Source organism: Podarcis vaucheri (genome assembly GCF_965113315.1).
Source record: "Podarcis vaucheri genome assembly, chromosome: 1".
NCBI classification, from domain to species: domain Eukaryota; kingdom Metazoa; phylum Chordata; class Lepidosauria; order Squamata; family Lacertidae; genus Podarcis; species Podarcis vaucheri.
In genome coordinates this window covers 21,644,221-21,656,541 of record NC_138759.1, presented here as the reverse complement: position 1 = coordinate 21,656,541, position 12,321 = coordinate 21,644,221, and the positions used below count along the sequence as shown (strand labels likewise).

Genomic DNA, 12,321 nt, shown 5'->3' with positions numbered 1-12,321 from the left:
AGCCCCATGTTGGGCAAAAGATTCCTGAATTGCAGGGGTTGGGCTAGATGATCCTTACGGGTCCCTTCCAATGTTCGGGTTCTATTTGGAGATGCTAGGATTGAAACTGGGACCTTCTGAATGCATAGCATTTGCTCTGCCACTGAACTATGCTCCTTTTCACCAAAGGATTCAGAACAGGATAATGTTTATGCAAAGCAATTCCACGTAACTCCATAAATTTCAACGTGCATCTTTTTGTCAGTGGCTTTCACCCCGCTCACAAACTTAGATCCAAACATTTTGAGTAAGCTTTCTAAACATAACCTCTCGCATTCTATTTGGGAACAAGCAAGATGTGATTTTTTTCAACTTGGTCAAAAAGAATTACCTGAGTTTGAGAAGTTCTCGCTCAAGGTCATAAAAGGACTTTAGGCCTACGTTAGACTACCATATTCACAACAGGGTTTATTATTATTATTATTTATTTTAAAAATTAGCAGCTCTGCTGGTGAACACACTTTGGCAGCCGAAATTGCCTTTGGCACCATAGCAAATGGAGCTTTAAAGCCCTGCCCTCTCTAAAAATCAATTAAAAAATTCCCCCTGGACTTCAGAGTAAGAGCAAGGCAAACACTCTGTGCCACTTCAAAAACCTCACTGGTGCATTCAGATCATACATCACATTGGGTGGAAAAACAGATTGGATTTTTAACTGGATGACTGCTGCACCAGGTCCATTACATCAGACGATGCAGCCTGTTGCCTATGAGAATATAATATATTTGACTAGTTAGTCCCTGTCATCCCAAAGCAATAACTCGGCTATAGTCAATCACTGCTTATCTTCTAGAATTGCATTTTTCATCTTTTTGTCAGGCTCCAATTAGTCCCTGAACAGATTTTACCAATGATGCACAGGGGGGAAAAACAAGAGACAAAAAGCACCAGTAAATTTGCCTTAAAAGACAACCAGCTGTATCCAATGTTAATCATACCCAGAGTAGACCCATTGGAAAGTGGACTTGAAATTAGATCCATTAATTGGGGTGCGTCTACTCTAGGTAGAAGTTAGTTGGCTAAAACTCTCGGCTATGGAGAAGATGCAACAGAATTCTCATACAGCATTTTATCCTTTTATTTATATCATTTGTCTATATATTGCATTGTATCCTGCCCAGGTATCTAGAAGAATGGTGGGTTATAAATACTTTTAACAGTTAAATAAACATACAGACAAGAACCAGGTGCCAACCCTTAATTCAAACACACCTATAAAGTCCCATGAGTCCTGGGACAAGTACTGTAATGTACAGTAAAATGCAAACAAAAGCTTGCTTGGATGCAGAAAGGTATCTCTGTTTGCTTCTACAGTTGTATTATATAGACACTCAAGTGTTCCCATTTTCCTGCTACTTGGACAGTCTACTCCTGCGCATTGAACTGGTCCTCTGCACTGGAGTTTGCCAGATGTACATGCTTGGTTTGGAAAGCCATCCTATTGGGAACTGGGAGCCCATTGGGACAGCCATTTGGGCCCACGGCAGCTGCTTGAATTCCTGTGCGTGTTGGATCCCTGTACGTGGCTAGCTGGTTAGGTGTTGTTGCTGCTGCCTCCAGGCACAGGGAGATTAAATGCTTTGCATTCCACCACAAAGCTTTGAAAGAAAGAAAAAGAAAAAGACATTTAAGGGTGGTGAGCAGAGCAAAGTCCGCTTCATGGTGGCAAATACAGATGCAGCAAAATTTCTGTTAGGTTTTGTATGTAGTTGTTTGCAGCTGTATGTAGTTGCTTTATACCGCTTTTAATATTTGCTGGTTGCATTTTCTACTTTTTCTATGCTTACCCCTGGAGAGGGGCTGGTAGATGAACATTATAGACATGAAACAAATATGTAAGCAAATAGGAAGTTCTCTGCTTACACAGTGGAATGATTTCAACCAACATAGCAACTGACGAAAACTTTATAAAATGTTATACTGCAAAGGTATTGTCTATTTTTCTTTTTAAAAAACATTTTTAATAATAATAATAATAATAATAATAATAATAATAATAATGCAGATAAATGTTAGTGATGCCGTGTTAACAATGCTTGATTATTATTTTTTTACACATTTGGAGACAGTGTTAATATTTACAACAATTTAGGTATGCTCTCAATTACATACAGGAGATGTTCTATAACAGGAGATGTCGCAGGGAGTGCTACTGAATGAGCCAAGAAACTGGGCGGAAAGCTGAAGGAATGGCTGGGTAGTTTATTAGCTGGAGCAAAAAAGCTTTGCACACAGAATAGGAATGTGAAAACAGCAGTGGGGGGGGGACTACTAAAGAAAGAAAAAGAAAGTACCTTATTTTTCGCCCTATAGGACGCAATTTTTCCCCTCCAAAAATGAAGGGGAAATGTGGGTGCGTCCTATGGGGCGAATGCAGGCTTTCGCTGAAGCCTGGAGAGCGAGAGGCTCTCGCTCTCCAGGCTTCAGGAAGCTCTGCGCAACCCTCCGGAGCCCGGTGCCAAGCCGCGCCGGGCTCCGGAGGGTTGCGCAGAGCTGCCTGCATTTCGAAGCCTCGGGCACGCTAAAGAGCGCGCCCGGGCTTCGCACAGCTGTCCGCAAGCCTGGGGAGACCGGCGCAGCTCCCTAGGCTTGCGGATAGCAGGCTGTTCTGGGGGCTGGGGTCGGGGGAAGCTCAGGCTTCCCCTGCGCCAGCCCCGTGCCTGGGGGGGAAATATTTTCTTTCTTTCTTTCCCCCTCAAAAAAACTAGGTGCGTCCTATAGGGCGGTGCGTCCTATGGGGCGAAAAATACGGTATGTGTTAATGTGCAAATTGGCCATCAGTATTAAGACATGAAAGGAATTGTAACGCTAGGAAACAGCAGAAAATTTAGCACATGGTGGTTGATGATAACCAATAGTAGTCCAACTCAAAAGCAGACCCATCAAAATCAATAGACTTAAGTGACTCAAGACCATTAATTTCAGTGGGTGTACTCCGAGAATGGCTTAATTAGATATTACCCTTTGGGGGGAAAACTTTCAAAAGAGTAGGTGCACAAAAATATTTATTTAGTTACTGAAGTACATTTCTGCAGTTCACTATAATGAAAACCGTAAAACACAGACACAAGGAATCTAAAACTAACCGTGCAGTATAAAACCTACGACAGAGAAAACAGCAGCACAAAAGGTATAAAGAATAGTAAAACACTTTTCTAATGGCCCTGGAGGAGTAAAAAGATCTTCATCTGGCACCAGGAAGACCACAGCATGAGTGCTAGGCGGGACTCTCTATAACAACCATAAAAGCATAATATTTGTTTCAACATTATAGCCCTTCTTTCCTAGATTTTATTTGACAAATGATAAACACCATGTATGTACTCTTTAATATATGTGTGAATGCGTGATCTACAGCGTTAGTCAGATGGACCCACTGAAGTCAAAGGATTTAGCTTGTCAATTTCAGTGTGGATCTATTCCACTGAAGGAGCATCACCACCCCCATTGTTCAGCCCAGACACTGAGGTCCAGCTCCGAGGGCCTTCTGGCGGTTCCCTCACTGCGAGAATTGAGGTTACAGGGAACCAGGCAGAGGGCCTTCTTGGTAGTAGTGCCTGCCCTGTGGAATGCCCTCCCATCAGATGTCAAAGAAATAAACAACTATCTGACTTTTAGAAGACATCTGAAGGAAGTCCTATTTAGGGAAATTTTTGATGTTTTATTGTGGTTTTAATATTCTGTTGGAAGCCGCCTTTTAAGTGTTGTTAAAAATGTTTCCTTTTAAATTCTACGGCAGTGGTCAGGAAACCTCGAAAGGAGCAACGATGAGCTTGAAACACATGTAGCCTGAACCTCACAACCTTCCTAGCACATATTGAGATACCGGTATATGTGTGTTTATGTTTGTGTACACACACACTCTCTCTCTCTCTTACAGACAAGGCTGCAGGGGCGCAATCTCACCCTCAGAATCGTGGGTGCCCTCCACCACAATGCAGGCATGCCATGTCACATGCACACACATGTACATAGCACATGCCACATCACACGCACGACGTGCAGGCGTGTGCATGTGACATTTCATGTCTGCCTTGCAGTGGTGGCAGCGGCTGCTCTTCCTCCTCCTCTCCGTAGCCAGCGAGGTATCCTTTTCCACAGGAGGAGCTCAGACTCAGAGGAAAAGCGTGCCTCGCTGGCTGGCTGTGGAGGGCAAAGCTGAACTGCTTCTCTCTCGGAGGCAGCGCCGCTGCTGCCTGCCAGCTTTTCTTATTGACTTTGTGGGTGCCTGCCCCCCACAATTACATTATTGTGGGCGCCCAAGCACCCATAGCCCCTTGGAGTTGGCTCGATTCTCATTTGTGACTTTAACGACAAAAGTCTACTGCACTTTTCAACAAACACTATAAAAAGGTGGCAGCTCAGTCCTACGCAAACAGTGCAATCCTATGTATGTTTACTGAGGAATAAGTCCGAGCACTGTACTTAATAGAGCTTGTTCTCAGGTAAGTATGCGTAAGATTTCAGTTTCAAGTCACTTGCTCATGGGCAACACAATCCAAACCGATTCCCACTGAGTGCAATGTAACTTGCTTCTCAGCCAAGTGTGCTTAGGGTTAGTATTGGTAGAAAACAAGTCTGTTATAAAACAGAAACCACGTCGCTTCCCATCAACTGCAGCAATTTTCTCTGCATGCTTTCCTGTCGTATTAAGAACATTTGCTCCCTGCTCCTAATGATAATGGCATGTAATCCCAAACCTATTATTTTAATACAAGGTACAGCTATACTTCAGCTTAACATCAACTGTTGATTAAAAAGATGGGGATAGGCTACATTAAGCAAATTGTTTTCCCATCCCTGTATAACCACAGCTCCTCTTTTACTGTTACTTGAGTTGGCACAGCCCCTGCCAACTCAGGCTTACTGGAGATGAGCAAACATAAACTTTGCTGGACATTTCTCATCCATACGGAATGAAAGCTAATGAAAGTCAATACAGCTTTGCTTTTGCATTGCGGACAGAACAATCCATGTGCCATTTCTCCCTTAATATGCTCCAGCGAGGTTCCATTGCAAGGAAACCCTTTTCCACCACCAGTCAAGTTCTGGTCTATTGTGACAAGAGTGCTGTAAACCAAGCTGGTTTTCCCAGTGAAATTTCTTTCCTAGCACAGTATACACCTTTGCAGTTGATCCTAAAACTACCACTATAAACCTACTGCTGGACTCCCCTTTAGAACAGCACTGCCAGAATAAAATTCCAACCCAGGGAAGTAAGACCTAGGGCCCTCTAGACACTGCTAGACTAAGTCCCATCTTCCCTGTCCACTGGCTGATGCAAGTAATAATAATAATAATAATAATAATAATAATAATAATAATAATAATAATTTATTATTTATACCCCGCCCATCTGGCTGGGCCTCCCCAGCAACTCTGGGCGGCTTCCATAGAAACCAAAAATACACTAAAATATCACACGTTAAAAACTTCCCTGAAGAGGGCTGCCTTAAGATGTCTTCTGAATGTCAGGTAGTTGTTTATCGCTTTGACATCTCGTGGGAGGGCATTCCACAGGACGGGCGCCACTACCGAGAAGGCCCTCTGCCTGGTTCCCTGTAGCTTTGCTTCTCGCAATGAGGGAACCGCCAGAAGGCCCTCGGCGCTGGACCTCAGCGTCCGGGCAGAACGATGGGGGTGGAGACGCTCCTTCAGGTATACTGGACCGAGGCCGTCCAGCTCAAAGCATCTCAACACTTCTAAATGAGTTCCACTCTCTTAAAATCATGGCTTAAGATCATTCAATTATGGCCAGACACAACAACAACAACAATTATTTCTATACTGCCCTTCATCTGAGGATCACAGGGCGGTTTACGATATCAAAACACAAAAATGCACAGCATAAAAGCAAACATCTGAAAATAAAGTTCCAAATCAAAGGTTAAACTTCACTTTCAAAGTGAACTAAAAGAGCCCCCAAACCCTGCAAAGATCACAGGCTCTCAAGTTGCTTTGTCTACCTCACAATATTTGACCTTTAAAGAAGAAGAAGAAGAAGAACCAAGATTGTTACAAATACTGGCCTTTGAATAACAGATTGTCAAGAAAGTGCCTGGGAGAAATACTCTAAAATTACTCCTTCGGGGATGGCTGTGTCAGGTACCTAGAACAGAGATTTTGAGGAGGAGCATCAAAGTCCAACTGCATCATACACATGCCTCTAAGCGTTCATGGAAATCACATTTAAGTGTATTTCTGTTAGCAACCAGTTCCTCGTAGTTCCTACTGATCTTAAGAGGAAGACTAGCAGCCTATTGCATCTGGGCCAGTACCCCATCTAATTCTTCATTAACCGGCAATAGCTCTCCAGGTTTTTCAGAGAGGACTCTTTCCCAGTCCTCCCTGGAGATGCTGGCAACTGAAGTTGGGACCTTCTGGAGGAAAAGCATGTGCTACAGTCCTTCAACCTTGCATGATCAAAGCACGCAAATTATTGCTTTTAAAACTCAAACCTAAACATGTCAACTCAGGCCTAAGCCCATGCGAGGATTACAACTGTAAAGAAATTCAAGCAAAGCTGGCGTGGGGGCTAGGTACACAGAAAACTCTGGTGAGCATGGGCACTTAAGAAACATAAGTTCAATGGTAACACACGAGAGATATACATACTGGAAGGGTCATTTCCTTCCAGCAGCAGCATGGACTCTCTGTCCAGTCCTTTGCAGAAATACTACTGCAGAACAACCTTGACCCAGAAATGTCTGAATTCCCAACGGTGAAAGAATAAGCCTTATTTGATGTTCTACCACAGATCTGGAACGCTGAGCAAAAGACTCTCTACACTCCCCAAAAAACAAACTCTTGACAAACATATAAATTGTCTGGAGGAATTCATAATGTGTAAGGCCACTGAAAGCATTAGTTGTAGAAAATGTTCCAGGCAAGTCTGAGGAAGCCTCCCTCTCTTTTACTTATTTCAAATAGAAAGATAACCCAGCCTCTCAATACAGAAACCAGGACATGCATGAACATATACATACAAACACACACTTAAGAGTCCATACAGTGGTACCTCGGGTTAAGTACTTAATTCGTTCTGGAGGTCCGTACTTAACCTGAAACTGTTCTTAACCTGAGGCACCACTTTAGCTAATGGGGCCTCCTGCTGCCACCGTGCCGCTGGAGCACAATTCCTGTTCTCATCCTGAAGCAAAGTTCTTAACCTGAAGCACTATTTCTGTGTTAGCAGAGTCTGTAACCTGAAGCTTATGTAACCTGAAGCGTATGTAACCCGAGGTACCACTGTACTTGCAAAGACGGCTTCCATAGTCTCTAGCTCTTCCTAGCTATCTATATTCAAGCAGTCATGTTCAGGAAAACATGATTTAAACTTAGTGACCTAAGAGGAAGAATGCAGTGGCAAATGCCTGTAATCCTAGAAGCAGAGGCTGGTGGATTGCTTGAGCTCAGGAGTTCGGGGCTGCTGTGGGCTATGCCGATCAGGTGTCCGTACTAAGTTCACCATTAATAGTGTGCTCCAAAGGATGCCATTTCTGAAAGTCACCCATCGCCAAGAGTAAGAGCCATCCTAACGATGTCACATTCTTGGGCGGGTTGACCAGGTACCACAACTATCCCATGAATAACATGGATATCCCATGAATAACAGCATGGACAGCCCTTCCTGTTGCCATGTTGGCTCTAGATCAAAAGCTTGGCAACCTGTGGCCTTAGGCCTCATTTCATGCAGCCCTTGGCCCAGTTTCAAAATGCCTCTGCAATTGATCAGGACCGCTGGCGAGAGTGACGTGTCCCTCCCTTGGCAACCTACTGGCCAGGTATGAAGAGGAAGACAGAGAGGGAGAGAAGGACGGAAGGAGAGACAGAGAGAGACCGAGAAATTGGTGGCAGAGAGAAAGAGAAGGAGTGGCCTGTCCAATATGTCCTCTAGCCAGGGGCGCCAACTTATAAAAAACATTGGGGGGGGGGCCATACCGGGGTCCTGCCCCGGGAAGTTTTCTAAATTTTAGATGAAAATTAGTGAGTTTTAAAGTATTTCGGCGGAGCCGGAGCGATTGGGGAGGAGGGGGCTTGTTGCCGGATTCTTCAGCTGGGCCGGAGATCTGCTGCTGGGGGGTCCCTGGGCCGAGTTGTGAGCACGGCCTGCTGAAGGGAGATCCAGCCAATTGCGTGACGGGGACGGCCAGGGCTCTCCGGCTAGGGCGCGCGGCTGGCTGGCTGGCTGGCTGGCGAGGGAGCAGGTGGGGAGGAGGCGGGGGACGGCGGCAGCGCTCTGCTGGAGGGGTGCCCGAGATTATTGGGGGGGCAGAGCCCCCCAAACGAATTTTTGAGGGGGCTCGGGCCCCCTCAGGCCCCATGGAGTCGGCGCCTATGCCTCTAGCCCCAACCGTTGCTGGCTTTGGCTCCTGATGATTACCCTCAAAGGAATAGATTGATTTCACAAAGTTAAATTAAGCTAAGCTAAGCAGATATATAAGATTGAATGTTTAATTATTAAGATACAAAGATACAATCTCAATAATAAAGTTATAAAATAATAACAAGGGAGTCACGCACGGATGGAGAGAAGACACAGGGCAAGAAATAAGAAATGGATAAATGTTGGTACATAATGAAATGTGAAAATGTGAATTTACGAATATAATGCATATGTATCATTATGTAAAGATTTCATATATGTATTGCAACATTAATAATAAATAAATAAAAGGAATTTTCTCCCAGAGAAAAATGGCTGCCTAGCTATCCTCTAGATCAGTGGTTCCCCACCTCTTTTGGCCATGCCCCACCTAAGCATCTCTAAAATCCTGATGTCCACACACACACACACACATCCCCGGTGACATATAATTCTTATTATTCAAAAAGTGGACTCCTATTCACGTGGAGGGAACCTAAAAAGCCATTCACTGTTAATAACTCATTCTCGAATTACCCCCCCCCCCTAAAAATCAAATTGCCCCCCTGTGGGGCATGTGCCCTACGTTGACAACCACAGCTCTAAATGATACCATGGGTCTTCTGTCAGGTGCGATTTTAATGGACTTTTCCACTTATCCAATGAAAGCTTAATATTTTTTAAGCTACCTGATGTGGAGGAGGAAGCAAGGGCAGATTATAGGAAACAGTCCATTACAATTTCCCAGGAAATTTTCACTGCCCTTGCTTAACCATGCTCCAAATTATATACTTAGCACATTTATTCCCTTAATCCACTGAAAATGTGAGTATTTGTGATAGGCTTTAGAAGCTGTGGAGGAGAAAGAAAGGACAGTGCAAGGATGTCTATGAAATCAGAGTACCCAGCCTTATGAGTCCATTAAATCAGGACTAGGTTAGATGTAGGCCTTGCCCTCTCTAGTGTTTTCTTTCTTTTTTACTAAAATCTTCATGGTCTATCAATGTACAATGCAAGAATACACACCCAGAATCTACTGCCATCTATACAAAATACCATCAATATGACTGGCATTTCACAAAGTATAAGTGGAGGGAGAGAAGAGATGAAGGCAGCAGCACTGTATACTGTATATTGCTTCAGTTGCACACACTTAAACTTAGTTGCCGTGGCGCATGGGGAGGTTAAGGAATGGCTAATCAGTGCTATGCGCTCCTGAGAGTACATTATTGCTGAAAAAAGTGCCTTGCTTGCTCAGACCAGGGCCCATCAATTCCAGCATGCTTTGCAAGAATCCCAGCAGGCCTTGGGGGCCTAGAAATTGGCCCAGTGGTTTCCCAGTGAACCATGATCTACCGTCACATTTCCATATTTACTCAAATGTAATGCATACCTTTTTTGGCTAAATTACGTCATGAAAATTAGGTTACGCATTAGCTTTGATGCCCCATTTACATTCGCCAGCAAATACTTTTTTGGTTTCAAGGTTCTGAAAATGGAGTGCGCGTCAGATTCGATGGTGCATTAGATTCATGTAAATACAGTATATCCCATTTTTAGGTTCTCTGCAATGCTGATTGCTTCAACTTTTCCTAAAGTTAAAGACCAAAGCTAATGCACATAACCGCTTCTCCTTCTACGCCCAAGCCTCTCTTTCTATGATTTTCAAGCAAAAAATTAGCAGCAAAAGCAGAATGATACCTTCAACAAGTCACCTAAAATTACATTTGGCCTCCTCCGATTCCCCAGTCCTGCATACAGAGCATCCCACCACCACCAATTCCTCTTCGTGCCCCAGCGTCAGCTATTTTATCCTTAAGTTTACACACATTAAGATAAACACCCATACACTTTCTTTTTATTATTTGGTCTCACAGGCACAGCGGATCAAAGCAGCCAGCGAATGGGAAGCTGTGCTCATATGAACAGGCGGAATTAAGACGCGGGAGTTGGGGGGGGGGAGGGAGAGAAGGAAGGAACCGGAGTTTAAAATCCCAAAATCGAATCCATCTGGAAGCCAAAGCCGGAGGGGAGCGCGCTCTTCGGGTGCGGACGCGCACGCCGCACGCGCGCACACAAACTCGAAACACGGAGGGGCAGGATTGGGGTGCGGGGTGGGGGGCACAAATATAAAAATCTAGGTATTTTATTTGTTTGCTTTTACCTTGGAGATTTTGGACTCTGATGTCGCTGATCTGTCCGATCAGCTCCTCCCGCTGAAACCAGTCCCATTCGTTCCCAGCCATGAAGGAGCGAGGCAGAAGTGGCGATGGAAACGCCGCGGCTGCAAAAGCGGGGGTACCCCTCTGCGTGAGCTCTCTCTCTCTCCCCCTTCTCCGAAAGCGCACTCGGGCGGAGGCAGGATGGGGGGGGGGAGAGGGAGAGCAAAACGAGGAAGAGAAGGAGAGAGAGAGAAGAGAGAGCGCAACCGGCAGGGGAGCGATGGGAGGGAGCAGGAACTGCTTGGCCAGAAGAGTTTGGGGAGGGGGGGTGGCGTTCAAAGCCACTGAGCAGACACAGGAGGGGTATAGGGAGGGTGGGTCCGGAAAAAAAACCAGACCTCACATTTACGCACAGGAAAAGGGCAGTACGCGGAGGAGAGGGGTGCAGAAGGTATGGGGAGGGGGCTGGCTGGAGAGAGACCCGGAGCCTCTTCTGGACGGGAAGGAAAGCCCCGTGCTCTTCCCAACTCTTCCCACCCCCTTCCCGGTGGGTTCAAGTTTTTAAAGGACGGAGGTGAAGCCTGAGGATTCTCGGTTGCATATTGTGATGTTTCGCACAGAGGCGACGCAGCCGCTGGTTTGAGTGAGGAATGAGCCGCCGCGCAGAAATGCGCACACAAACACCACCTGGTTAATGTTTACTGGAGAGCAAGACGCGTAACGCTGGCGCCGGCCACCCATTCACACGCCTCTCTCTCTAGGCCAACGTCAGCCTCGCCTCCTCTGCTCTTTTTTTTTCTGGCCAAGAGGATAAAAAAAACAATCGCCATCTGATTAATCATTTTTTTTCCTATTGCCAATTGGTGGGTGGGAGGCAGGAAGGAAGGAAGGAGAAGAGGAAGGGGACGGGGGGGGGATCTCCAAATCTCTGGGAAAAGCAAGCAGATATTCTGGTTAGCGCGACCGTCCCCTCTGCCGGTAGCAAGAGCAGCAGCAGCAGCCCCCGTTTGCAAAATGAAGACATGAGACCAAGCTCTGCATTCCTGCTTGGGGATTTCAAACCGTGTGTGTGCGGCGGAGAGGAAAGGAAAGCAGCGCAGGGGGGCGGGAGGGAGGAGATCCGTATCACCCGAGCAGAAAAAGAGGGAGGAGAAAAAGGAGAGAGAGAGAGCGCAGGAGGGACGGGAGGAGGAGCAAAACCCTCCAACCTGTAGATTCCGGGGGCATCCAGGACTCAAGGAAAAATAAACAATGCAAATGTTTTTAAATGCCCAGAAGAAGAATTTGGGCAGACTGGTTAATTTATACGAGGGCTTCTTCCGGTCCCAGTAACAAGCTGCAACAGGGGAGAGAGAGAGAGCTCTTTTCTTCAGGTTCTTGTATACAGTAGTTTCTCGCCTCCAACCATCTCATTTAGCACTGGATGGGTTCCAGATCCGTTTGCCAGTTGAGTGTTTCTCAATATGCGATACTCGATAAATAGCTTTATGGTCTAGCATAGGGCTCGTGCTCAGCCGATTTCATGTTTCACGTGGGAGCAGGTTGGAAAAATTATTTACGCAGGGATCGAATGGTCCTACTTTGGGAGGCGACTCGCACGTTTGGGGCGCTTCTGAACCGGAGGGTCTCTCCGGATGATGGCCTTGTTATTTTAAGGAATGCAAAACCAGTGCCTTTTCTCCCCTGGGGGTACTCACGGGTACGCAGTACCGGGCTACCGGCACCTTTCCCCCCTTTTTAGAAAAGCACTGTGCA

The 12,321-nt window shown here is 45.7% G+C and overlaps 1 protein-coding gene across 1 annotated transcript in view; it reads right to left on the bottom strand.

Moving 5' to 3' along the window:
* CLMN (calmin) overlaps window positions 1-10,779 on the bottom strand; it is a 75,072-nt gene extending 64,293 nt beyond the window's left edge. The window contains exon 1 of the mRNA XM_082228794.1: window positions 10,569-10,779. Coding sequence (XP_082084920.1) covers window positions 10,569-10,650 — 82 coding nt within the window. The 5' untranslated portion in view covers window positions 10,651-10,779. The remainder of the gene's footprint in view (window positions 1-10,568) is intronic.
* Between the last annotated feature and the right edge of the window lie 1,542 nt (window positions 10,780-12,321).